The sequence below is a fragment of the Ochotona curzoniae genome, unplaced genomic scaffold (assembly GCF_017591425.1).
Source record: "Ochotona curzoniae isolate NIBS_2020 unplaced genomic scaffold, NIBS_Ocur_1.0 contig_899, whole genome shotgun sequence".
NCBI lineage: Eukaryota > Metazoa > Chordata > Mammalia > Lagomorpha > Ochotonidae > Ochotona > Ochotona curzoniae.
In genome coordinates, this window is record NW_024466605.1 from 2,203,173 (window position 1) to 2,228,100 (window position 24,928).

Below are 24,928 nucleotides of genomic sequence, written 5' to 3' on the forward strand. Positions count from 1 at the left end.
GCCTCCTCCAGGTCTCCAATGTAGGTGCTGGTCACAAGCAGGGAGCTGGATGGGAAGTGAAGTAGCCCGTACATGAACCAGTGCCTATATGGGATCCTGGCACATGCAAGCTGAAGATTTAGCCACTGAGCCATCATGCTGGGCCTGATTCTTTTGGTTTTACAGCAGCACAAAATCCTTTGTACAGTCCTTCAGCTTGAATTCCAGTTTGAGAATTCTCAGGTAGTAAAGTTAAAATGTTGCTATAGAAACAATCCAGCTAACTATGGAGAGGGGCATAAAAGAAGGCTTACTTCCAAGCAGGTGTTTTCCATAGCAGTTTCTCTCATCATCTTCCTGCTTCATGTGTTGGGAGATGGAGGAAGGTCCCTTTGGATGATGTTGGCCTGGTGTAGTTGGGGCTTTTCAGAAGAAAGATCTTTGATAACAGAAGATCAAAGAAGACTGTAGCCAAATTCCTCCAAGTGTTCTTCACAGCCTTTAGTCGCCAGCTATGCTGGACCAAGGCCAGGTCTGAGTCAAAGTTTAGGCATCAGTGTGGCTCTAATGTTCTTGAATGGATGCCTACTCTACCTACACAGCCTCACAGACTATATTAATTTTCATTTGTGTTGTTAGCTAATGAATATTTTCCATATGCCATGTAGAGTATGCGTTAGGGCCACATTATTTAATATTCATTACAATACTCTAAAGTAGATACTATTTAGTTATTTCACAGGGTTGGAAACTGAGGCAAAGAGAGATTAAGTTGCTTGTGTAAGGCCACAGAATTGGCAGAGCTGAGGTGCAAACTCATGCTCTTTTGATATCAAAGCCCTACTCAGGCTACTGCTTTGCAGGTAACATTTATCACATCCTGTCTCATATGGCAGGTATTTGTCCAAGTCCTACATTATGAGTCCATAGGGAACACTGATCTTACTTTTCACTAATTCAAAATGTCTTACACACAGAAAGTCAATATGGTACTCACTATTGATTTAAGCAACAGCCTGGCATCAGTACACTGAGCATTAGAATTTGTGGCATTTTTATTTTGAAAAATTTAAGTGTAAAGTTTTATTAATAGTTCGATGCACTTGATCTTAGCCAAAAGGCCAAGAAGCAATTTGTGAATAGTTTGATAAAGGCACCTCTCACTAGTCTGATTGTTAACTTTTTTTTTTAACCTGAGTTAGTTGCGGACACACATTACTTCACAGTGAAACACTTGAAGACATTTCTCTTAAAAATCAAGGCCATTTTTGCCTAGCCAAGATAAACCACGCTTGGAAAATTTTGTCAAAACACAAATGTAGTTGACACTAAAATTGTCTCAGAAATGACCTTCAGTACTAATTTTAAAAAAAACTTGGGGTTCAATTTAGGACCACACATGGCTTGTGTGTGTGTGTGTGTGTGTGTGAGACAGAGATCTTGCTTTTCTCCTTTAATCTAGAACTAGCTTTTTCTAATTTTCATGAAACTGGCGTTTCTAGGGCAGTTGACTTGCGAGAGGACCCTCCGTTAGGATTTCCCCGTTGGTTTCCTCAAGGATAAAGCCAATTCACACGCTTTGGGCAAGAATATGACCTGGGTGTCCCTGGGTGACCCCGCAGCGGCCACTTGGAGAGCTTCATCTCTCTGTGAAGGGCGACACCTGTGACCACCTGCCTATGAGGAGACGAAAGTCTGGAGAAGGTGGTGACTGCAAACCCTGGGGCCACCTCAGGTGTCCACGGCGCCCAGGCCGGTTCCAAAGAGCTGACTTTCCACAGCACCTTCTCCGTTTATTCCGTGGCCTTCTCAGAGGAGAGCTTTCCCACGCCCTTAACCCCCGTCCCGCACCCCGCGAGAACCCGTGTTTGCCCATCCTCGACAGGACGCGACCCAAAGGCCACAAGCCCGACCCTTCTAGTTCGTCTGACGGGAAAACTCCGCACAGACCCGCAAGGCGTGGCCAAGGCCCCGCCCGGCGCCCGACCACCCGTCAGCCCAGCAGTCCGCCATGGCAGCCCCGCGCCGGCCCGCAGCAACAACCGCGGACGTCTCGCGAGCCCCGCAGGCACCGAGGTACACGCCAACCCCGGCGGCGCCATCCGCGCATGCGCGCCCGCGGAGCCGGACAGTTGGCCGTGCGGGTCCGGGCCCGCGCTTCCCCCGCTCCCACGACGCGTCCCTACGGCGCAGACGCGTGAGCGGGAAGGCGCGGGGGGGAGTTGGAGGCGCGCGTGCGCGCAGGCGCCGCGGCGGGCAGTGCGGCCGCGCAGGCGCGGACGGCGTTGGTGGGAGGAAGACCTTCAGCGTTGCCCTGGCGGAGCGGCGCCGGCCCTGGGCCTGTGGAAGGTGAGGCGAGTGCGGGTGGCCGGCCCCGCGGCCCGCCAGGCGGCCGGTGACGGGGAGCGGCGGGTGGCGGGCGGCCCGGGCCCGGAGGTGGGCCCCACGGAGGGCCGGGGGGAGGGAGCAGGCTAACGGGGCGCGCGCGGACCGGCCGGACCTGCCCCGCCGGCCGCCTCGGGATCGCGGCGTGCGACCTTCCTGCTGTGCGGGGTCAGGCGGGAGAAGAGGTCGTGTGTTCGGCAGCTTTGGACCTTTGGGCTCCGGACCCGCCCCGTTGTGCTTGCTTTCTTGTGTGTCATGGTCGTCCGGAGCCTTGGGCGAGGCTGGCTGCCTGTGGTCCGTGCTGCCGGAGCGGCAGTTTACGCCAAAATGCGGGGGGGGGTGGGGAACAAAAGACAGTCTTGGTTAGCGACTGTGTCAAAATGAATTAACCAGGATTTTCTGTGTCTGACGCAACCTCGGCGTCTCGGACTTGTCTACACACAGAGTACGTTCTGCAGCGCTAATAGAAGGTGTAGTGTCAAGTCCCTGGCCATGCGATTTTTGCTTGATCATGCCAGTAGTGGCTTTCCCTCGGCCTCACGGACCTGAGCGAGAAAGCCGAGACCCGTTAGTGCACTGAGCCGGCTGCATGACAGGTATCCGGCACTGCTTATGCAAAATAGCTGAAATACTAAGACTGTGATTAATCTCTCCAAATATACGCGAAAGTTATTTCAAGCAGTTCCCAGAAAATGGAATTAATAGGTTGTTTATGTGGATACTTTTTAAAAAATCCATGCATAGTTTTTTTTTTAAAAAACAATATGCATTTTCTGCTAATACTTTGAAGATCCCTCAAATACATCTCTTGTGTGTGGATTTCATATATATGTAAATACTTTTTTCCACCAAAAGATACTTTTTCTTAAAGATTTTTTTTTTTTTATTGGAAAGTCAGATATACAGAGAGGAAGAGAGGCAGAGAGGAAAATCTTCCCATTGATGGTTCACTCCCCAAGTGAGCGCAATGGCCGATGCTATGCCGATCTGAAGCCAGGATTCAGGAACTTCTTCCTGGTCTCCCACACGGGTGCAGGGTCCCAAAGCTTTGGGCCGTCCTCAACTGCTTTCCCAGGCCACAAGCAGGGAGTTGGATGGGAAGTGGAGCAGCTGGGATTAGAACTGGCGCCCATATGGGATCCTGGTGCGAACAAGGCGAGGACTTTAGCTGCTAGGCCATGCCACTGGGCCTGAAACTTTTTTTTTTTAAAGATTTATTATTAGAAATGTAGTTACGTAGAGAGGCAGAGAGATCTTCTATTCATGGTTCACTCCCCAAATGACGGCAAAGGCCAGAGGTAGGCCAGGCCAAAGCCAGGAGTTAGGAGCTTTATCCAGGTCTCCCACGTGGATTCAGCAGCTTGGGCCATGTTGCTCCTTCTAGGGTACAGGAGCAGGAACAGGGATAGAAAGTGGAGGAACGGGAGTTTGAACCAGTGCTGCCCTGCACTGCAGCAAGGTTCCAGCACTTGCAATTCCATTTTCCAGAGGCAGTTTGAAGTCCCTGGGGTGCTTCTGAACCTTTAATTGTATCTTTTCTCTAGATGTTTTGAAAGGTTACACTGTAGAGCTCTGAACATACCTCCAAAATTAGACTTCTGGTAACACTTGGACAAATATCAGTAAAATTGTAATGATTAAGTTGGGATTGGGAGTGTATAAGAAGTTAAGAATTGTTTGTTTCTGTGTGAGGCATTTTAATTTCCTTTTTGATGATGCTTACAGAGTTGATCAGGGTGGGAAGGCTTGAGGAAAAGTGGGTGTGATCATTGTTTCCAAATTTTCTATTTCTTCTTCCTGCTTCTGGGGGAGAGGAGGAGGTGAGGGGAAGAACCATCCCAGCTGCCCTAGTACCCTCGGGGATGGGGGACCGCCACCCAATTTCAACCCAGGATCCCGATGTGACACATGCTTGGAGAGTTTGCTCAGGTGATTTTTGTACTTTTGAAGTGATCTCAGTCTCACCGATCCAAGGATAAAAAATTTCTTCCAATGTCCATTGGCTGACATAGTTGACCTGAGTCTTCATTCGACCAGATATTTGCTGTCAGCGTTCGGCTGGGGTAGTTGATCAGTTTGTTCTGTTCTCCTTCTGCTGTGGTACCAATGTCCTGTGCAGGCCCTGATGGGCTGCCATATCCTCAGTGTGCATCGGGGCCTGTCGTCCAGTACTCCATCTTTTCCACTGAGAGCTCAGGACTAGTTCTCGCAGGTGTACCCAGGGATCGGGGTCAGTCTACTCAGGGCCTTCTGGATCCTGCTCCTACCCTCTGCCTCTGGGGCTCGTGGACCTAAGGACCTGGGCCATGTGTTCCTGGCCCTGCGCCCCCCCCCCCCAGCTTTGTATGATTTTTGTATCATATTGTAAATTTAGGTTAAGCAACAGATTTTAGATGAATTTTCAATTTAGAAGTGGATCATGTGTGTTAAGGTATGATAAGGTGGGCAAAAACTTAAGCAAAGTCCAGATTAAAAGCTGGGTTAAATATAAATATTTGTTTGAACATGTAGACAGTTCATGTATGAAAATTGGGAGAGCTAGCTGGTATTCTGGATTTTTTCTGGTGAAAGTTAGATGAATGAAGCTGTGTGAGGTGGTTTGATCTTTGTTGGACATGGCTATGGAGTCTGTATTAGGAATACAACAGAACCTGCTCCTGGGAACAGAACACTTCCTGCTGCACAAAGTGGGTGTAATGCTGCGAGCTTCTGAGAATTTGCTGAGAGATCATGTTGTCCATGGCAAAGCTGGGTGAACACTGAGGCAGCAAGGTGACAGGGCAAGGCACCTGGGGGCTTTGAAGGTTTTAACTTGAGGATCGATACCAGTTTTGTTAAGCAGACCAGTATAGTTGGGTCTGTCCTGTTTCTGGTTAGTTGGTAAAATCATAGCCCTCTGTTCTCAGGAGAGTGTTGAGAAGGCGTAGTTGCGTGAATGCTTTTCAGTTAGGGTCCGCTTTCTGCAGAGAAGCAGAATATTAACCCTGAGGATTTCCATCTTCTATACTCATAATTTCTGGACAGGTTTACCTTATTGCCTTATAAGCTCTCTGTATAACAGCCTGAGAAAGATATTTGTGAAGGTAAATTTTGCATATAGTTTTGAAGAATTCCAGTTGAGGGCCTGGTGTGGTGGCCTAGTGGCCAAAGTCCTTGCCTTGCACGCACCAGGATCCCATATGGACTCCGGTTTGTGTCCTGGCTGCCCTGCTTCCCATTCAGCTCCATGCTTCTGGCCTGGAAAGCAGTAGGGGTGGCTTTGGATTAGCTCAGCTTTGGCCATGGTTTCTGCTTGCGTGGTGAATCAATGGATAGAATATCTTCCTCTCTGCCTCCTCCTCTCCATATATCTGACTTTTCAATAAAAATAAACAGATTTTAAAAAAAAATTCCTTTAACTTAAAAAAATTTTTTTTTCTTTAGCCCGTCAGAATGCGCTTTGCAGTGTGGCCAGAGGACTGACTTGGGGCAGTTGCATGGGGACGCTCTAGTGTTCTGCAGAGCTCTTTTCTAGGGCAGGGTACCTTTCCTTAATCTGGCTGCATTCATGCCACGGCACCCCTCTTCTCTCAGGGAGTGAGAGTGGAAGAACTGTGAGGGCATATGTACTAAATGGCTGTTTTTATCCCTCTTTGTTAGATAATGTGTAACACACCAACCTACTGTGACCTGGGGAAGGCCGCCAAGGATGTCTTCAACAAAGGATATGGTGAGTGTGCTCTGGGAGGTTTCCAGTTTGGGATGAGGAGTGCTGTGTCGTGTGTCACACACTGTGCATGGTAGAACAAAGAGTAAGTTAATGTCTTTCTAAGGTGTAGCTCTTAGCAGGCTGTCACACTGCATTAAGGGGAGCCCTTATATACACCAAAAGCAATTGCGTACATACACATTCAATGTTATATGTAATATAAAATAATGTAACTGCCAGTATTTATGTTCCCCTTGGCCAGCCCTGGAAACAGAGTGCTTTTTTGTATCCAGATTATGGCATTGTTTAAGAGAGTGAAGTCCCAACTTCTTATTTCTTTAGAGTAGCATATTTTTTTATTCCAAAAAGACATTTGTGTTTCTGTATTAACGCAGTGAAAGGGAAAGGGAGAGGGTGTAGGGGGAAGGAAAGAGAGAGAGAGATGTCTTCTATCTGCCTGTTCACATCCTGAGTGGCCACAAGAGCTTGGGCTGTGCCGGGCTGAAACTGGGAACCTGGCTCCTGTGTGGGTCAGCTACCTCCTGCTGCTTTCCCAGGCAGTAACAGGCAACTGGATCTGAACTGAAGCAGTTGGAATGCAGATGGTGCCAGCATTGCAGGTGGCAGCTCTACCTGTTGCACCGTAATGCTGGCTCCTGTTTTTAGGTTTTAAATTTAATTTTTCAGTTTGAAACTTTTTGTACTGTATATGTTTGATTTTATTAGTTAAATAGTAGTGTTGATTGGGCCCGATGCAATAACCTAGGCTAAATCCTTGTCTTGCATCCACCAGGATGCCATATGGTTACTGGTTCGTATCCTGGCTGCTCCACTTCCCATCCAGCTCCCTGCTTGTAGCTCAGGGAAAGCAGTAGGGGATGGCCCAAAAGCTTTGGGACCCTGCCCCCACACAGGAGACTTATTTATTTGTTTTATTTTTAATGTATATCTTAAAAATATATTTTTGTTCATTTTGAGGAACTTAAAAATTATACGTATTATAATTCTGTCTCTTGTGGAATTCTTCTCTAGTAATGCTGTGTATTTTCCATGTGGAAGAGATTTTCTAATTTCTGAGTTGGCAAAGCTAGAGTAAATACCATGTTTTGTACATGACTCTTTTTGTGTATCTAGGGTTTGGCATGGTCAAAATAGACCTGAGGACCAAGTCTTGCAGTGGAGTGGTGAGTACTGCACGTGACGTAATTCCCTGGGGGAATCCTCTTGAACATCCTGCTTGGCCAGTGTCTCCTTCCCTGTAACCTGTGCTGCTCTCTTTTCAGGGCGCTCTCGGACTCCGCCAGCTAAGCCCTTAGAAAATCAAGTTGCATTTTTAGGGTGACCCTCTGTGGCTGTCATAAAAAAGCGCTCTGCTTCTTACTCTCAGAGGATACAAAGTAGTTTTTGACCGATACACATTTCACAATTACGTATATGAACACTAAAAACTTTCTTTTCAGTGTAATGTCTTCATGTATATTTTACTGTGTTTTTGTTTTTACAAAACAAACCAAAAAAAAATCCCCACTTTCTCCTGTGTTTTCATGACCAGTTGAGGTATAATACAAACATAGAAGGCGTTCGTTGTAGACACACTCAGAGTCTGCTCTACTGGAAGTTAAGACTGTGCGGTAAAGGATATATTGATGTATTCCAAAGCACCATTCATGGCCTTGACTTAATAATCTCAGCAAAAGATCAATGTTTTTATTTTCTGATTTGTCTTCATTCCTTCATCTCTTGCTGGTATTTACCTCTTCACACTGATGCGGATTTTATTTTTGGATGTAATAGTTAATTAGGGTGGAGGCTTTATGGAATTCCTGTAATGCTTTGTAATTTACTTTGCATGATCTTGGTTTGCTGTTGTCATTCTTTCCTGGGTTTCCCCTGTGTGCACTTCCCTTCTCAGAGGAGTGCATTGTGTGTATGGGGGGGAGTGTTAAAGTGGAGTAGTCATGCTCGCTCCGAGTAGGTTTCCAAATTTGTGCAAGTGAAGTTTGTGTTGTATAGATCAACCAAGCTCTTCTCTCCCTTTCATGCTGCTGTGGCGGTGCTCATTCAGATGGTAAGGACACCAGCTCATTTCTGTGCTCGCTTTGTGGCTGCCTTTGGTCCCCGATACTGATTTAGGATGCTTCACCCACCATCCCACATTAGACTGGATCTTGGCATCTGTACCATATACACTGTCTGTTTAACCACAGTGTTTGTTTTGTTGCTTACCAGCATTTACTGTAGATGTGGTATGCATGTTATAAATGTATTTTGCACTTGTTTGACCCAAGTCTGAAATTAGGCAAAAACTGAAGCCATTATGAGCCTGCATCCTGGAACAATTATAGCCTTCTTTTGGTAATTATAGCTAGTATTTTAGATTCTTGGCTGGGCTTTTAACTAAGAAATGGTGATGCCAAGGAAGAAATTCAGACCACTCCTTTACCTTGATGTTGTGCATAAAGCTTCCCTAATGCCAGAACTAAGGCTTACATGTGCTATGTTTGTCAAGTTTGTGATACATAAATGTGAAAAAGGAAGATCTGGTAAGTCAGATCTACTGAAAAAAAAAAAAAAGGTCACAAAGAACTGTGTGAACTGTTAAACATGACTAACAGTCTGCCACGGCCTTGCCCTCCATGTGCAGCATGATACTCACTTTGCAAACTTCCTGTGAGGTGTTGATAAGCAGTTCCTTCAGGCCTGTGGAACTAGGGTTGGGGAGCAGGCTGGATGCCTGGCACAGGCTCTGGGGCCGATCTGGCTGGGGTGGCAGTGCTTCCTTCTGTTGGCAGCACTTCAGAAATGCTCCTTCCAAGCTGGGCCAATCAGAATGATTGTCAGTAACAGGCGTTGGTTGCTCCCTCCTGGAAGGAGGTCTGTTGGCAGTTGCTTTTTATCATGTGACTGAAAGGACACTTGACTCACAGGAGGATGTGTTTTAAAACATTCATGATAGCCATTTAGCAGTAGCTACTTAAAAGGGTATTCAAGATAGAGAAGGGGGGGGGAGAGGGATTAATTGTAGTATTCTGTTTTATTGTGAAAGACACGTTCACATATTAAAATATTTATGCTGAAAGTTTTACATTTAGTTTGGGCTATAAAAACAGCAGCTTATGCAAACTAAATACCTAATACCACACTAGGTATTAGGTATTTATTAGATGTATTTTACCACAGTGATAAAGAATTTGTAATATATGAAATGTTGCCCCTGTTAAAAGAGGGATGATAACGTTTAGGGATTTTTAAAGACATTTGGAATAACTAGTCATTTTAAAGGCGTTATAGAGAAGGGATCATCTTTTTTTAGGTCCTGGAAATAAAAGGTTTTAATGTTCCATATTTTTTTTTAATGTTCCATGTTTTTGTCTAAAAGCAGTACTTAGTGGCATTTATTTTCCTAGTGCTATACTCTCTCTCTTTGGAGGAGAGAATTCCAGGTTCACATTTAGTAAGAGTCAGTGGGGAGACCCCGAGACAGGTTAGGATACTTGCAGTGGAGAGGCGGAGCAGTGAGTTGCTGGCCAGTAAAGAAGGCTCTGAGAAGTGGCCTGTGCTGCTGCCCAGTGTGTAGGATGCACTTTGTGAAGTGAGCATGTGTTAGTTAACCACTCATGGTAAAGGTGTTTGATCTTGCTTCCCAGGAATTTGCGACTTCAGGTCATGCTTACACCGATACAGGGAAAGCAACTGGCAACCTAGAGACCAAATACAAGGTCTGTAATTATGGACTCACTTTCACCCAGAAATGGAACACAGACAACACGCTGGGGACGGAAATCTCTCTGGAGAATAAGGTAAGGGAAATATTGAGAGTTATTCAGTTCAAGTAGGTGGATCAAATGGTGATAAACCCCAGTTGTAATCTGAGCCAAGATCGCACAGCCTGTCCAGGAGCTGTGATTTTTCTCTGCCGGTGGACTTTTTGGCCTTGTCTCAGGTTATTGCAAGATAAGGCTTTGTGATTACTTTGATCATGTCACGTCTGTGTTCTAGCCCATTCTTCTAGTCTGATGTTCTGCCGAGTCTCTCCTGCGTACGATATACCACTGTAGTAATTTAGTTTTGTAATCGTTGCAAAATTCTCTCCATGTGATGTTTGTTTTCAAGTGCCCACTCTGTATGGGGCACTGTATTTTGAGGTACATGTATATACTCATTACCACCTATAAATAATATACATGTACAGATTGGGTTCTTAAATGTCAGATTATCTCATTGCAAAGAGACTATCGAGATTATTTTGTTGTATTACACTTGTGTTATTTTTGTGTGGTAATTTATGTTATTTACTGTAATGGGATTTGCTCTGTTTATTTCTAACCCATATTTTGGTAGTAGAACCATAATGAAGACCAGGGATGAGGGGAGAGAAGTTAGGGGACATGATGGGGAGGTAATTTCAATTTCATTTAGTATTTGTATGTAATGAAATTTTTTTGTTGTTGAAGGTGAGGTTAGTGGAAAGTTTACAGTTGTTTTCTTGAGTAAAGACTTGGAAATTGGGGCCTGCATTGTGACTTGGCGAGTTAAGCCTCTTTTTGTTGCTGGCATCCTATATTGGAGTGTCAGTTCAAGTCCTGGCCGCTCTGTCCCCGATCCAGCTCTCTGATGATGCTCCTGGAAAGGTGGTAGAGGATGGCTGAGATGCTTGGGCCCCTGCATCCATGTGGGAGACCTACATGGAGTTCTTGGTTCCTGCCTGGCCTGGCCCAGCCCTGGTCATTGTGGCTGTTTGGGGAGTGATTGGTGGATGGAATATCTCTGTCTCTGACATTCTGCTTTTCAAATAGTTCTTTTTAAAAAAACTTTTTTGTTTGTTTTTTTAAAAAATTGAAACTTACTGTTAATATAAAATATTTGTTTTTCAGTTGGCTGAAGGGTTGAAACTGACTCTTGATACCATATTTGTACCGAACACAGGGTAATTATCTAAACCTTATTTTCTGGAATGTTCTTTGAGCCTGAATGGATAGAGAACATTAGAATTAGGGATTTGTGAAAGTTTAGGGCAAAGGAATAGCTTTTGGGGGTATTGGAGACCTTGTGTAGGTAGCAAAGGAGAAGGAAGAACCTCTGAGGCAGGATCAGATTTCTGTTTTTAAATTGAACTGATGAGCACAACTTTTTGGATGTAACAGAAGCAGGCATGGCACAGAACAAGCTTAGGAGCTGGAGTGTTCTGAGACTCTAAGCTATTCTAAGATTAATGCAGGTTCTGCTGAGAAGTCAGTTTCTTCAGTGTGATCTTGAAGTCAGGAAACGAGGTTGTTGGGGAACAGGTGCACAAACCAGTAGAGGGACTAAGTTGTAACGTTCTAAGTAGGTGCACTGACTAGAGGTCACCAAACATATTATGTAATTAATACATAAATAGAGCAATTCAGTGGCTCCAAATATAAAGTCATAACAGAGAGGGAAGTTACACACTACCCTAATGTAATCAGCACACATTGTATCCATTTATTGAAATTCCACACCCATAATTCTGTACAATTACTAAATGTTAAAAGGTTTTAGTTTACAAAGTTGAAGGAGGTAGAAATAACTTGATCATCATATGTTGAAAATGTGTATCAAATTATCACTTCCATAAATATGCTCAATTAAAACAATAACAGAGGAAAAAAACAGTTGTGTCCTTACCTCCAGAACATCAGAATGAGTAGTTGTGCCACCTGCTGCATCTCTTAGTCTCTGTAAACCCCCAGCTTCTTGCCCTCGGTGTCCTGCTGCAGAAGGAAGAAATAACGGTGTCGTTTCCTCTCTGCCCGATGTGGGTCTGTGTGATCTGTGTGACAGGGATAACACACAGTGGCCTTCCTGCTGCTGCCTCAGTCCTCTCTGAGACAGACGTTCCCCTCAGGGACTCAGCTGGACAAGGAAAAGGATCCTTAGGAAATAACTTCCAAGTGACACTCTTCTCATTGATGTGTTGGGCATTTTACGTTTTTGTGGCATTTGAAACATTTAAGTGGACTTTTAAACACAAGTCTCCAGATTATTAATTTGTTAAATTGTATTTTTGTTTCTTCCTTTATGAAATTCATCAAGAAGTACTCTATCAGTTGAATTAATAATGAGGAATTGAGAACAGTGTTTATTTGTAGAACTAAGGTACTTGAAATGTTTTTACTGGATGTATACCATCTGCCACAATAAAACTTACCTTGGGGGAGAGATAGGCTCTTAACTCTAGAAGTTCCTGGATAGCATAGAAACTCCTAATGTTTTCATTATATTGTTTTTGTTTTTTACAGAAAGAAGAGTGGGAAGTTGAAGGCCTCTTATAAACGGGAATGTTTTAGTCTTGGAAGTAACGTTGATATAGATTTTTCTGGACCAACCATCTATGGCTGGGCTGTGTTGGCTTTTGAAGGGTGGCTGGCTGGCTATCAGATGAGTTTTGACACCGCCAAATCCAAACTGTCACAGAATAATTTTGCTCTGGGTTATAAGGCCGCAGACTTCCAGCTGCACACTCATGTGTGAGTTTATATCCCTCGTTCTTTCTGGCAGGTATTAGGAGTGCTGCTACCTCAGTGTCTCAGGCCATGGTGCAGCAGAGCCGGGAGGCAGCGGGCCATGCTGCTCATGGCTCCTGGCCTCTCCGCCTTTACCCCAGAGTCTGTAGAAGAGCAGCTGGGCACACCGAGCCCGCATCGTGCTTTACCTCCCGGCCAGGGGGTGGCGGGGGTGGCTTGGAGATGTTCCTGCTTCCTCTGGTGTTCCTCAGGGAGCGGGTTTGGGGTTCCTCGGTTGGAACCTAGCCACCTATGCCAAGTCCTTCAGATGGCCCCAGGGCTCACTTCCCTAGGCCATACTCTGTTGGCTGAGTCAGTAGGAACTTGGGTGTGTTTGTGTTTTGTCTTGGCCTTGCTGTACTGTACTGGATAGGGAACGTGGTGGGGAGCAGTGTGTTTTTGAAGTGTTGTGGATTGCCTCCTGCTTAGGATGTTAAGGCCTACTTGTCACTGAAACAGTGGTGTGAAGAAAGCCCTAGGACTGCCTGCTGCTGGCTGCTTTGGAGCAGGGAAGCAGGTGTGTCCTGGGCTGGTGCCTCCTGGCTGCTGTGGGGAAGCACTGAGACGGTGTTCTCAGTGAGCCTTATAGTAGTTTGCAGACTTCATTGCACCCTGACGTGCCTTATATTCCGTGAACGTGCCCGAGGGACCTGTATGTCATAGTTACCTGAGGGGAGTCAAGTAAATTAATCATGTTACTGCATTTTAATTAGCAAACTGAACAACTAAACTTAGTTCCTTGTTTTGGTTAGTAATAAAATTTATGCAAGAAATTTGCTGTAATCTGAAGCTGTAGACCCTTGTTTAGATCGCCTTTAGAATTAATTTCCTGTCACAGCAGTGGCACAGATTAGCTAATAACTTCTACTTGTGTTATGGAAACAGAAACGATGGCACTGAATTCGGAGGCTCTATCTACCAGAAGGTCAACGAGAAGATTGAGACCTCAATAAACCTTGCGTGGACAGCTGGCAGTAACAACACCCGTTTTGGCATTGCTGCTAAATACAAGCTGGACTGTAGAACTTCTCTCTCTGTAAGAATGAGCTACCGGGTTGGGGTGGGGGGCGGGTCTCAAACGTTTTCTTTGAGTGGTGAATGAACACTGGTATGTGGTTGCAGTCAGCAGTAACGTTAACACACTGACTTCTTGGGAAGTGACAACGTGAGTCTGAAGTGTAGGATCTGCTCCTAGCGCCTTGTGTAACTCTCAAGTCATTTTATCTTGGGCCTTTCCTCATTTTCTGATCTGAATTCATGGCACTGGATTAGTGTTCCTGTGACTGTTGGTACTCACGGAGCTCTTACGTAGCTGATGGTGTGCTCCAGACTTGCCCCGAGATGTTCCTCCTGTTTCCTGGTCTGCATGGTCAGAGGTGTTAGGTGAGGGTTCTGAAGCTTGGTCAGGTGACTTACCCAGGCCATGCAGTGAGCCTTGCTGCCAGGATTTGAACCCAGATTTGATTCTTTGTCCCTGTAGCCGTGCAGGAACCATTGTCAGAGGTTGCATGCTGGCATGAGTTGAGAACTTGCTGGGCCCCTAAGGCATGCATTCTCATCCTCAGGGTTCCCCAGTCTGCTAGTCCTGTTGACTTTTCCAAAGACTTCTTGTTTAATGTCACTCATTCTAGATTGGCCCTCTGAGGCTTGAGCCGTGGAAACCTGACACCTGAAGCAGTGGCTGTGCTCGACTTCTCAGAGATTGATTATTTTCTGTTTCTTTTGTGTCTCTGAATCTTAGGCTAAAGTGAATAATGCCAGCCTGATTGGACTGGGTTATACTCAGACCCTTCGACCAGGTAAGTAGGGGGGTTAGAAATGAAGGGGTTAGGGTAAGGTGGTAGAGGAATAACTAATTAGTCTACAGTCAACTATAGGTTGATTGGGACCATTTTGTAGCACTTGAATACTTACAGACAGAAAGTAAAATAAACAAAAGCATTTTACCTTAAGAAATACTTGTGGGTTTCTGACTATAATGTGGTCACTGAGTTTGGTTGCCCACTTGTTGTTAACCCTGACCCCAAGTCAGCCATGGTCCAGTGCAGACCTGGTACTTATAGATGGCTGAGTTGCTTACCAGTAGCCCCCATGTGCCTGTGACTCCTGGCCCCAGCTGTGACCCAGGCCATTGCCACCATCTATCTGCTGCTAATCCTGTGGGTAGCTGCTAAAGCTGCTCCAAATGCCTGATGTGTCTTCTCCCTAGGAGTCAAACTGACCCTCTCCGCTTTAATCGACGGGAAGAACTTCAGCGCAGGTGGTCACAAGGTGGGCTTGGGATTTGAACTGGAAGCTTAAAGTGGTTTTGAGTGAAGCATCTGATGGGTCCCTGGCAGTGAAGAGAAATGCACCCACTATGTTTTGGCCTTAACCTTCTGTGAAATTTCAAGAGTGTGAACTTTTATTCTTCCAAAGAATTGTAATCCTCCCCACACTGAAGTCTAGAAATCGGAGGGAGGTTCCCGAAGGCATGCCTGGAAGTCGCCACGTTTGTGCCACATTTCAGTTCAGTTCCTCAGTGTTAAGTTTAATGTGTTCCTCAACAACAGTGTATTGTCACATTCAAGGAAATGACCCAGTCCTCCAGTTTGTACAGCACAACCTGCATGTCCCACACCACTTTTTCATGACCTTTTAATATTATTGTTCTCCATGCTGTAGTGGAATCTTTGGTTTTGCATCAGAGTAAAATAAAAGAAACCCATCACATTTGGAACATGATTGTTTTTCTGAGTGTTAGTTTCAGGTTTCTTGTGTTTGGTTTGGTTGGGGAGGATAGTTGGCCTAGTGGGCTTTGTAAGTCTGGTAGTTGAGCTATTGCTGTCCCCTTTCACATTGGGAATCCAGTGTGCCCTGAGTGTTCTGGGTCAGCTGGGCAGAAATCTGCATGTCAGTCTTGCCTGCTGGGGGATGTCCAATGGCACTTATCCTGGAGTCCTGCCAAGCTGCTGAGAAGGAGGTGAGGGTGTGAGTGGATGGGAAGATGGGGCTAAGGACAAGGCCAGTGGGTGAAGTGCAGGGGGCAGGAAGGGTGGGATGGACCATGCTGGGCTGCCACACTGGGCCTCCTGTGAGCTCCAGGGAGTGGATTGGTCTCTTAACCCAGGAGACTGATGGCCAGCAGGGAGGCTGCAGTTCAAAGGCGCAAGCTGACCAGAACCTCAGGACTCGTGAGAGTCCCAGGGCAGAACTACTCCTGCACACCTCTAATATAGGAATGATATATGTTGGTTGCAGTGTGCTCAGATTAGAAGGAAACTGAAAATACCCATTCTGTCTTCTTAACATAGTTTTTAGAGATTACACAAATAGATATATAAAATGTTAAAATGCGTATCTTATTTTGCAACACTCTAATTTTTAAATTTTTTTCTGTGAGACCATTTTGTAGGTATAGGGATTCTCCAGTTTCCCTTGGCTTTCTTCCTTCCCCGCCCCACCATTTCCCCCCATATTTATTAGTGTAGTGTATATGATTGGCTTTTGAAAAAACTTCGGTGCAAGATGTTTACTCTTAACACCACCAAAGATTATCTCTCTCTGTCTTTTTGATATTTATTTTCTTTGAAAGGGAGAGTTGTTATATATAGAGAAGCAAAGATAAATCTTCCCTCTGCTAGTTCACTCCCTAAACAACCACAGTGGCTGGAGCTGGGTCAGTCCAAAGCCAGGAGCCAGAAACTTTCTCTGGTGTCCCACATGGGTGCAGGGGCCCACGCACTTCGACCATCCTCTGCTGCGTTCCAATGCTATAGGTAGCTGGATCAAAAGTGGAGCAGACAGGACTTAAACTGGTGCTCATATGGGATGCTGGTGCTGCAGGCATCCTGGTGTAGCGTGGCACCAGCCTAGAGATGATTGCAAGTGACTAGATGGTATCTTTTATTGAAATGTCAGGAACTGGGTAATAAGTAGACATCACCTAAGTTGGAAAATCCCTGTGGTGCCTACTGTTTGTCAGTGATATTCTAAGTAGGTTGACCTACCATCACAAGCAATGACTTAAGAGGCGGTTGGGGTAACATAGAAAGGGACAGGGCTGAGCAGGCGCAATGCATAAGCCTGTTCTATCTTGTTAACATTTGAGGCAGGTTGACTCTGTGTGTGGTACACACAGGCCTTCCTCCTGCAGCCTGACTAAGGAGGGGTTGCCACAGTAGCTGCTGTGCCCTGGGTACTGTGCCCCAGGAGCACAGCCATGAAACTGCAAGAGTCTGGCAGTGTGGTGTGCAGAGATGAGCTGTATGACTTGGCAGGATGAGGGGGCTGTCAAGGGGTAGTTGTGTGCATCCCAGGGTGGGTCAGGGCTGGGGGCAGTGGGAGGTGGGATGCTAGGTTTTTCCAGGTTTCTGGTCTTGCCCCATTCCCGTGCTGTGTGCCTCATGCTGATGGCAGATGCAGAGCCACCAGATTTAGGTGTCAATACACTGTCCAGCTAGGACCATGGGTGGTTGAGGTCAGGTTTTTATGTGATTTGATGGCATCTTGTGGCTGGCTGGTGGTTCTGAGCAGGGGGAGTCTGTAAGTTGTGGTAGAGAGCAAAGCACAGCTGGTCATTTGGAAGGAAATGAGCTGTGTGGCAGAGTCTGCAGTGTAGCACCAGTGCAGTGGGAGGGGCCAGGCTGGATGGCCGGCTGGACTGGGTACTTGGTGCTGGTTCCTCACAGCTCCCCCTCCCCCCTCCTTCCCCTAGCTTTCTCTCTTGTGGTCACTGAGGGAGCCTCTGTTGCCAGAACCTCATGTTGACCTTGCCCGTGGCCTGTGACTAGCGTTTGTGTGTGCTTTGACTGGCTACCTCCACCGCTAGGAGCTCATGGGAGCAAGTCAGTCCTCAGAGGCAGACTCTGCGAAATTCTGGAAGGCAGTGTCTTTTGACACATTGGAGAGTTAGAGCCACACGTGGCAGCATGGTCATCAAATGCAGTATTAGTCATTGCAGGTCGTGTTTTTTCTTTAAAGATTTATTCATTGATTTGAAAGAATTAGAAAGGGAAATAGAATTTCTGCCCACTGGTTCACTCCTCAAATGGCTACAGTAGCTGGAGCTGAGCTGGTCTGAAATCAGGAGCCAGGAGCTTCTTTGTGAATTTCTCATGATGGGTACAGGGGACCCAGGACTTGGGCCATTCTCTGCTGCTTTCCCAGGTCACAAGTAGGGAGCTGGATCTGAAGTGGAGCAGCAGGACTCGAACCAGCATCCAGATGGTATGCTGGCATTGCAGGTGGCAACTTTACCCACTACACCTTAGTTCCTGCCTCACAGATTGCATTTTCGAAGACAATAAATACAATATAATGTGTAACAGAAAAAGAAAGTGAAAAACGCATCTCAGTTTTATGCATGAAAATAATGTGTGTGTCCGAATAGCGGCCCACATTCTCCCAGGCATTTGTACTTCATATTTCAGGAACATGGAATTATAAGGAACTCTCATTTTATGCTTTATTTTCAAGCTATCCAAAGTTCACTTGTTATTTTTGTGATCGGGGAAAACAGAAGTCCTTGTCATGAGGATTGTTTGGGGAAGGCCGAGGGCCCCTCTGGGCGGCATAGCAGGTCATGAGGTCTGCTGGCAGCCGAATCAGAGGCGGGGTGCTGTGGCCACTCGTTCCTACCTGCCACCCTTAGGAATGTCACCCAGATGGAGATCATGTTGCAGAAGCCAAGAAGGTACTGGGCATCAGATTATTATATTTTATGCAAAAAGTGGCTGAAGGTTACATATCAGTATATTAGCTCTTCTGGTGGCAGGAACTGTGCTGTCCCTTGCCAGACTGTTGTTAAAACTTGGAGTACTGGGCCCGGTGTGGTAGCTTAGTGGCTAAAGTCCTCTCCTTGCATGTCTTGGATTCCATATAGATACTGGTTCTAATCCCAGAGGCCGCACTTCCTATCCAGCTTCCTGCTTGTGGCTTGGGAAAACAGGCGAGGTTCCCAAAGTGTTGGGAACCTACAACTGACTAGGAGACCCAGAAGAAGTTCCTGGCTTTGAATCAGCTCTGGTTGTTGTGGCTACTCGGGGAGTGAATCAGTGGATGGAACATCTTCCTCTGTTTTTCCTCTTCTGTATATCTGACATTCCAATGAATAAATCTTTTAAAAGAAAAAAACTTGGAGTACCTTTGCTGCAGTGGTAGAGGAGGACAAGAGTGTCTTGAAGAAAAGATTTATTGGAAGGCAGAGTTACAGAGAGATCCTCCATCTGCGGGTTCACTCCTCAATGGTTGCAACAGCCAGAGCGTGGGCAGGTTTTTTTTGTTTGTTTGTTTTTTGTTTTGTTTTGTTTTGCTTTTTGTGGGTAAGACCATCATCTCCACATTATTTTTGTCATGTATCTGGGGTAAAAGGGGAGATAACGGGAAAAACCCCACCCCGTCTCCCACCCATCCCAGGTCCCTGATGTGGGGCGTGTTCCAAGGGTCTTGCTCAAGTGGTTTTGATAGTTCAGAGGTTATGAGTTGCTGCCAATCTCACCATTCCAAGCACGATGAGGTCGCTGAAAAATCCACTGATTGACATACTCCATCTTAAAGTCTCCATTTGCCCAGGTTTTCACTGCCAACATATGGCTGAGGTAGTTGACTGACTTGTTCTGTCCTCTGTCTTTTCATGGTTAGAGTTCTGAGTCCAGCAGTTCGATTGGGGAGATCCCCAAAGAAACTTTGTCTGAGGTGTTCCCAGACCAGATTCTTGTGTGTTCTTGCAAGTATAGGGCCCGGTACAGTCCATCACTCCAATCAGCTGGTGGTTGCAATTGCTGGGTTGGTTCTGTTTCCAGCACTGTCTTCCACTGGAACCAAGGGGTATTGCAGTCCAGCCTGACTCTGCCCAGCACACACTTGGCCCTCACATAAACCAGTGGGAGCTATGGCCTAGTTGGAATACCCACAATAACCCCCACCAGGCCGCCCCCTATCCTGGTTTACCAGTATGCACAGCTTGGGCTGATTTGAAGCCAGGAGCTTGGAACTTTTTCCAGGTCTCCCATGTGGACACAGGGACCCAAAGAATTGGGCCATCCTCCACTGCTTTCCCAGGCCATAAGCAGGACACTAGATGGGAAAGTGAGTATCTGGGACTTGAACTGGCATCCATATGGTATACTGGTGCTGTAGGTATCTGCCAAGCTACTGTGCCAGTCCAGAAAGTAAAATTTTTAAAAAGATTCATTTATTTTTATTTGAAAGGGAGAGTTAGATACACAGAGAAAGATCTTCCATCTGCTGGTTCACCCCCTGCCCCCCCCAAATGGCTGCAATGGCCAGAGATGAGCCAATTTGAAGCCAGGAGCTTCTTCCTGGTCTTCTACGTGAGTGCAGGTTTCCAAGGCTTTGGGGTGCCTCGGACTCTTGGCAGTGCCACTCCCTGTTTCCGCTCCAGGAACAAGTTGTTCCCCAGCCTTATGCAACATCCATCTATAGGGCCACACTGGGCCTTGGCTTCCGCCTTCTCCATCGCTCTAGAAGATGGGATTGACGGTAGCACGATTCTTCTTCAGTCAGATGTTAGGCTGGCTGTCACAGGACAGGCAGTCCATGTCTAGGGGGCACAAATCAACATCTTGACTGCCCACAGGCTGGCTAAGGGTCCTGAACCATGCTGGCTCCACTGGACGTGGGGGCCGGAAGAAGGGTGGCTCCTGTGCTCTGAGATCAGTCTCCCCCATCACCCCAAAAGCTTCCTCCTCTGCAAACTTTTGCCTAGCCCATGTGTCTCCTGGCATCCTCCCCAGGCTTCTGGAACCCACCGTTCCCTCATAACCCCATGCCTTCAACATTTGCCAAAATCTTACCTTCTCTCTGGACAATCATTCTGGAGGATGGCAGTGTCACTTGGTTCCCTGCTGCTTCTGGATACTCCTTAAGGCCCCTCCTCCCTCCAGTGACCTCTGACGGGCACATGTGGGAGCTTGCCGAATAACCGACAAGCTGCTAGGCAGGTACACCCAGCCCAGGATTTCTGCATATGGATCCGGATCCGCCTTGAAGTGCATTTGAATTGGGGGCCTCCCTTCAAGCCCTGTGACCATCGGAGCATTACAGAGCACTTCCTGTGACTCCCAGTTGCCAACCACCAAGCATCCTGTGAGGTGGCTTCCCTGCTGCCCGTTCATGGCTCTGAAGACAGTTGCAGTTAAGCCTACCGCCTCTGGGGGCTGCTCTTGCCACTACTTCTCAAAGGTGCCCTGGAACTGGTTGACATTGTTCCCCACTATGTCCTGACTTGCAGTTTGGAAATTCTGGGTTTGGTTTAACCTCCAAGCTATGCTGGTTACAACCCCTTGGCTGCAGAGTCAGATTTTGCATGTCCTATTTAATTGCTCGTTATGTTTCCTGTCTGGCCCTGGTCCTGGGCTTCCTTTGAAAGTTCTCCTCACTTGTCCCAATTGCCCCACCCTCCTAGGAGACGTTCACCATGCGTGCCTGTGCCTCAGGAGGCCAGCGCTAATAGGATGCAGGAGCCATGAGTGGCCCCACCTGTGCTGGACTCTGGGCACTTGCCAGGGGAGCAGGTGGATTTGTTCTCCTGCAGTTAAGTGGTGTTTGGCCTGGCTTTATAATTGAGTAAAGTCCCGGGTGTCCCAGCGCTGAGTTGGGGCGGGTCTGTGACCATAGAGCCTGTAACCAGAAATCCCTGGCTCTCAGCTGCGGCCCCTCCCTGTGCTTGTACAGGCCAACCTGCTGTCAGTGGCTGGGACATCTTGCTTTCCTGGCAGGGGCCAGAGTGGACAAGGCTTCTGCCAATCTGGGTTGGACCTGGTGCCATGTGGTCAGCAGAATGTTTGACCCCAGCTCACTTCCTGGGGCTCTTCCCTCTTGCCTGCCCAGGCCTGGGCCACCCCTCCTAGGCCTGGGTGCCAATTGACAGTGGGGTTATGTTTGCTCATCCTGGGCTGCTATTTTATTATTATTTAACAAATTTACGAGGAGTGTGAACCTGATTTGCTAGCCTTTGTCAAAAGCAGGAGAGTGAAAGGCCTGCAGAAAGATCTGACAGAGGGATTTGGGACGGTCCAGGTGCCCTCAGCTCTGGGCCCTTGTGGCTCACCTGCATGTACTTACACACACATGCACAGACAGAACAGTAGTAACAATGGTGGCAGCAGGGGAGTGTCAATGAAAGGAACTAGGAAAAGTGCAAGTGACCTCACGATATAGCTTTTTCTGTGGAAACTTGGAAAGAACGTGATTGTGAATGTTGAAGGAAGACCCCTTCCCTCCACCACACACACACACACGACTTCAGAGATAGACTTTTGAGGGGCAATTTTTTTATTATAAATTTAATATGATTGATTAATGAAAAAAATCACAATGAAGTACCGAGAAAATGTCAATATAAAAATTTTAGCAGCATTTCCATAGTTTCAGGCTCTAACATTAGTCATACTTCCTCCCGCTATTAGAAAGAAAAGAAAGAAAAAAAAAAAGACTCCAATGGGGCTACAGCAGAGTGGCAGGCTGCTCAGCTCAGTTGAGGCCTCGGCCCCATCCCAGATCCAGTGCATTCTCAAAGGTTCCCTCTTCCCTGCCCAGAAGCCTCGCTTGCTGTTAACACTGGAGCCGGGAGGAGGGATGGGAACCTGCACTGGACTTGGCACGCCTGCACACTTTATGCTGATGACACTGAAGGCCACGGCAGGGATTTGTGGTCAGAGGGGGCAGGGCGGGGTTGGGGCGCTGCTGGTGTGGGGCGACTGGTGCCTCTGCCACGCGCTGCCCTGGGCAGGTGGGAATCCAGCTGGTGTACCTGCAGCCCAGGCTCACAGTGTGGTTAATAACAAGGGGAGACACCATCAGTATGAAAAAAATAGAATATTGGCAATCTATCCCCCCACCCCTGCTTCTTTGGTACTTTCCAAAATTCTCTTATCAGAAAAGTGGAAGGGAAGCACACCATTAAAAAAGAGGTGGGGGAAATACAGTTTTCAGTATTTACAGAAGCAACTGCGATGTATCATACAATGACCAGTACATATTGTCAGAACAATGTCTTCTGTGAAAGCACTCCTACACCAGGGGTCACCCAACAGCACGCCAAGCTGGGCACACTGTCCAGGGGTGCTGCAGGGATTAACACCAGGGCAGGGCTCGGGGAGGGACAGCAGAAGAGGCTGCTTTCCAATCTATACTCCCCCTGGGAAAACGCGTCACACTCAGCCACTACAATCATTATGTACAAAATCTGCTGGACGCGATCTCCTCTCCCACGTTGACATCTGTAGTAACGCTTACCTAACCTAGCGTACAATGTGTGCAGTGGATAGAGAAGTAACCGCACCATGTCCCATCACCATGAAACCGCTCTAATACATATGGTTATGTACACAGTAGTTAAGTTAGCGCTGGAAGATGTAGCTGCAGCCGGGTGGGGTAGTGTGGTCACAGCCCTCTGAGAAGGGTGTGGATAGAGCTGGTGGGGAGATAGCCTGCGTGTGTGCATGTGTGTGTGTGTGTGTGTGTGTGTGTACATGTGTGCAGGTGCTATGGGGCCACACAACTCCCACACGCACGCCCATACTGGCCCGGCCTGGTAGCCATCGGCCAGCTGCAAGGAGACCGCTCACACATAGGGCAGGACCCCATACAGGAGGATAGCCATGATAGCAGCACTGAATAACCCGGCCACGGGCACCGTCACAAACCAGGCCACGAAGATGTTCCTGAAGAGGCGCCAGTCCACGGCCTTCCGGGAGCGGATCCAGCCCACGGCCACCACTGAGCCCACCTGCAGCACAGAGATTGGTCACGTGAAAAGGGAGACCCACATATTCAGAGGTGACGTGCCAAGGGCATGACCAGTGCCAACGTTGGGATGAACTCGTGTGTGACCATTTGCCCCTTAGGATCGTTCTCTGAGGTATGTGGTTCTGTGTGTCTCTACCTGTGCTGTGCCCGGTGTGAGTGAACATGAACCCAGCTAACTGCGGTCTGCCCTCTCTGTGGACACAAACCCCCAACGGCCTTGTTGGAAGTACTGCAGTGGCGCTTCCTTCTGTGACAGACCCCTTGGTGGAGATCCTTAAAAATCCAATGTGAACATGGTATTTGTCTAAACACTTGTAGCTCATGTCTGTTTTAAAGCTTAACAAGAATGTAATAGTATCATGGCAAGTTTGTGGAATGGGGGGAACCCACTAATGCACTAATAGATTTCTAGTATTTGTTTTGTGAGCACAGCTTTACTAATATGTTACAGAGTACACTGTAATTTCATTTTGTTAGAAGGATCTACCTTACAGTGCAGCCTCTGACTGTCATGTGGCAGGACAGACCCTTGAGGTGGATGCAGTTGAACACACCTGACACTTCAGCTGGCTTCCAATTTACTTGTCTTATAAATAGCTTCATGATGAATACATCTGTATTTATTCATTTTAAAAATTGCACTCCCTGAAGCAGGTTATTAGTTAAAGAGGAGCATGTAACACATCTTGAGTGGCAGGTGCTTATAAGCCCGGCAGTTACCTGGCCCGGGTTGGGAGGTGCACTTCCTGCTTCAGTGCCCGGCTCCTGCCTCCAGCTACCTGCTGATGTAGACTGTGGGAGGTGCTGGCGGTGGTGTAAGTGACTGGCTTCCTGACACATGTGGGATTTCTGGACTGAGTTCCCAGCTCCCAGACCGGGCTCCCTAGCCTGGGACATGTGTGCACATTTTGGGGGATAAGCATGGGGAAGCTTGCTTGCTCTCTGACTCTCAAAGAAATAAAATTTCTATATCTATCTATCTATCTATCTATCTATCTATCTATCTATCTATCTATCTATCTATCATCTATCTATCGACTTACCTTTTGGGCCTGGTGGTATGATGCAGTGGGTTGAGCTACCACTTGGGACACCTGCACTCCAGTGAGAAGACCTGTGATGGAGTTCTATCTGGATTTCCAATCTAGCTCCCTGCTAATGCATCTGGCTCCAGTACTTGTGTTCCCAGCTAACAATGTAAGAGCCCTGGATGGAGTTCCTGGCTCCTGTCTTTTGCCTGGCCAGCCTTGGCTGTTGCAGGCTATTAGGGAATAAATAATATTTATTTATTACTAAATAATAAATAATATCAGTGGGTGGAATCTCCCTCTCTCCCCTCCTGCTTTGCCTTTCAAATAAATAAAAGGGTTGGTGTAGGGCCTGGCACTGTAGCCTAGTGGCTAAAGTCCTTGCCTTAAACATGCCAGGATTCCATATGGGCGCTGGTTCTAATCCTGGTGGCCCAACTTCCCATCCAGCTCCCTGCTTGCGGCCTGGAAGAGCAGTTGAGGACGGCTCAAAGCCCTGGGACCCTGCACCTGTGCGGGAGACCTGGAAGAGGCTCTAGATTCCTGGCTTTGGATTAGCGCAACTTCAT

The 24,928-nt window shown here is 47.1% G+C and overlaps 2 protein-coding genes across 4 annotated transcripts in view; one reads left to right on the forward strand and one right to left on the reverse strand.

Moving 5' to 3' along the window:
• The first annotated feature begins 2,233 nt into the window (after nucleotides 1-2,233).
• On the forward strand, nucleotides 2,234-15,291 carry VDAC3 (voltage dependent anion channel 3). 3 transcript variants are annotated; one of them, XM_040994177.1, is made up of 10 exons: nucleotides 2,234-2,328; nucleotides 6,004-6,073; nucleotides 7,187-7,236; nucleotides 8,118-8,120; nucleotides 9,700-9,852; nucleotides 10,927-10,979; nucleotides 12,316-12,543; nucleotides 13,465-13,615; nucleotides 14,321-14,378; nucleotides 14,789-15,291. In XM_040994177.1, the coding sequence occupies exons 2-10, from the start codon at nucleotides 6,007-6,009 to the stop codon at nucleotides 14,878-14,880; spliced, it is 855 nt and encodes a 284-aa protein (XP_040850111.1). In that variant the 5' UTR covers nucleotides 2,234-2,328; nucleotides 6,004-6,006; the 3' UTR covers nucleotides 14,881-15,291. The 3 variants fall into 3 exon arrangements, with proteins under 3 accessions (XP_040850111.1, XP_040850112.1, XP_040850113.1); XM_040994178.1 differs by lacking the exon at nucleotides 8,118-8,120 and having other exon boundaries at nucleotides 2,235-2,328; XM_040994179.1 differs by lacking the exons at nucleotides 7,187-7,236; nucleotides 8,118-8,120 and having other exon boundaries at nucleotides 2,237-2,328.
• A 6,546-nt stretch (nucleotides 15,292-21,837) lies between these two features.
• SLC20A2 (solute carrier family 20 member 2) overlaps nucleotides 21,838-24,928 on the reverse strand; it is an 89,193-nt gene continuing 86,102 nt past the window's right edge. Inside the window, exon 12 of the mRNA XM_040994180.1 lies at nucleotides 21,838-23,311. Within this exon, the coding sequence (XP_040850114.1) occupies nucleotides 23,147-23,311 (165 nt within the window). The 3' untranslated portion in view covers nucleotides 21,838-23,146. The remainder of the gene's footprint in view (nucleotides 23,312-24,928) is intronic.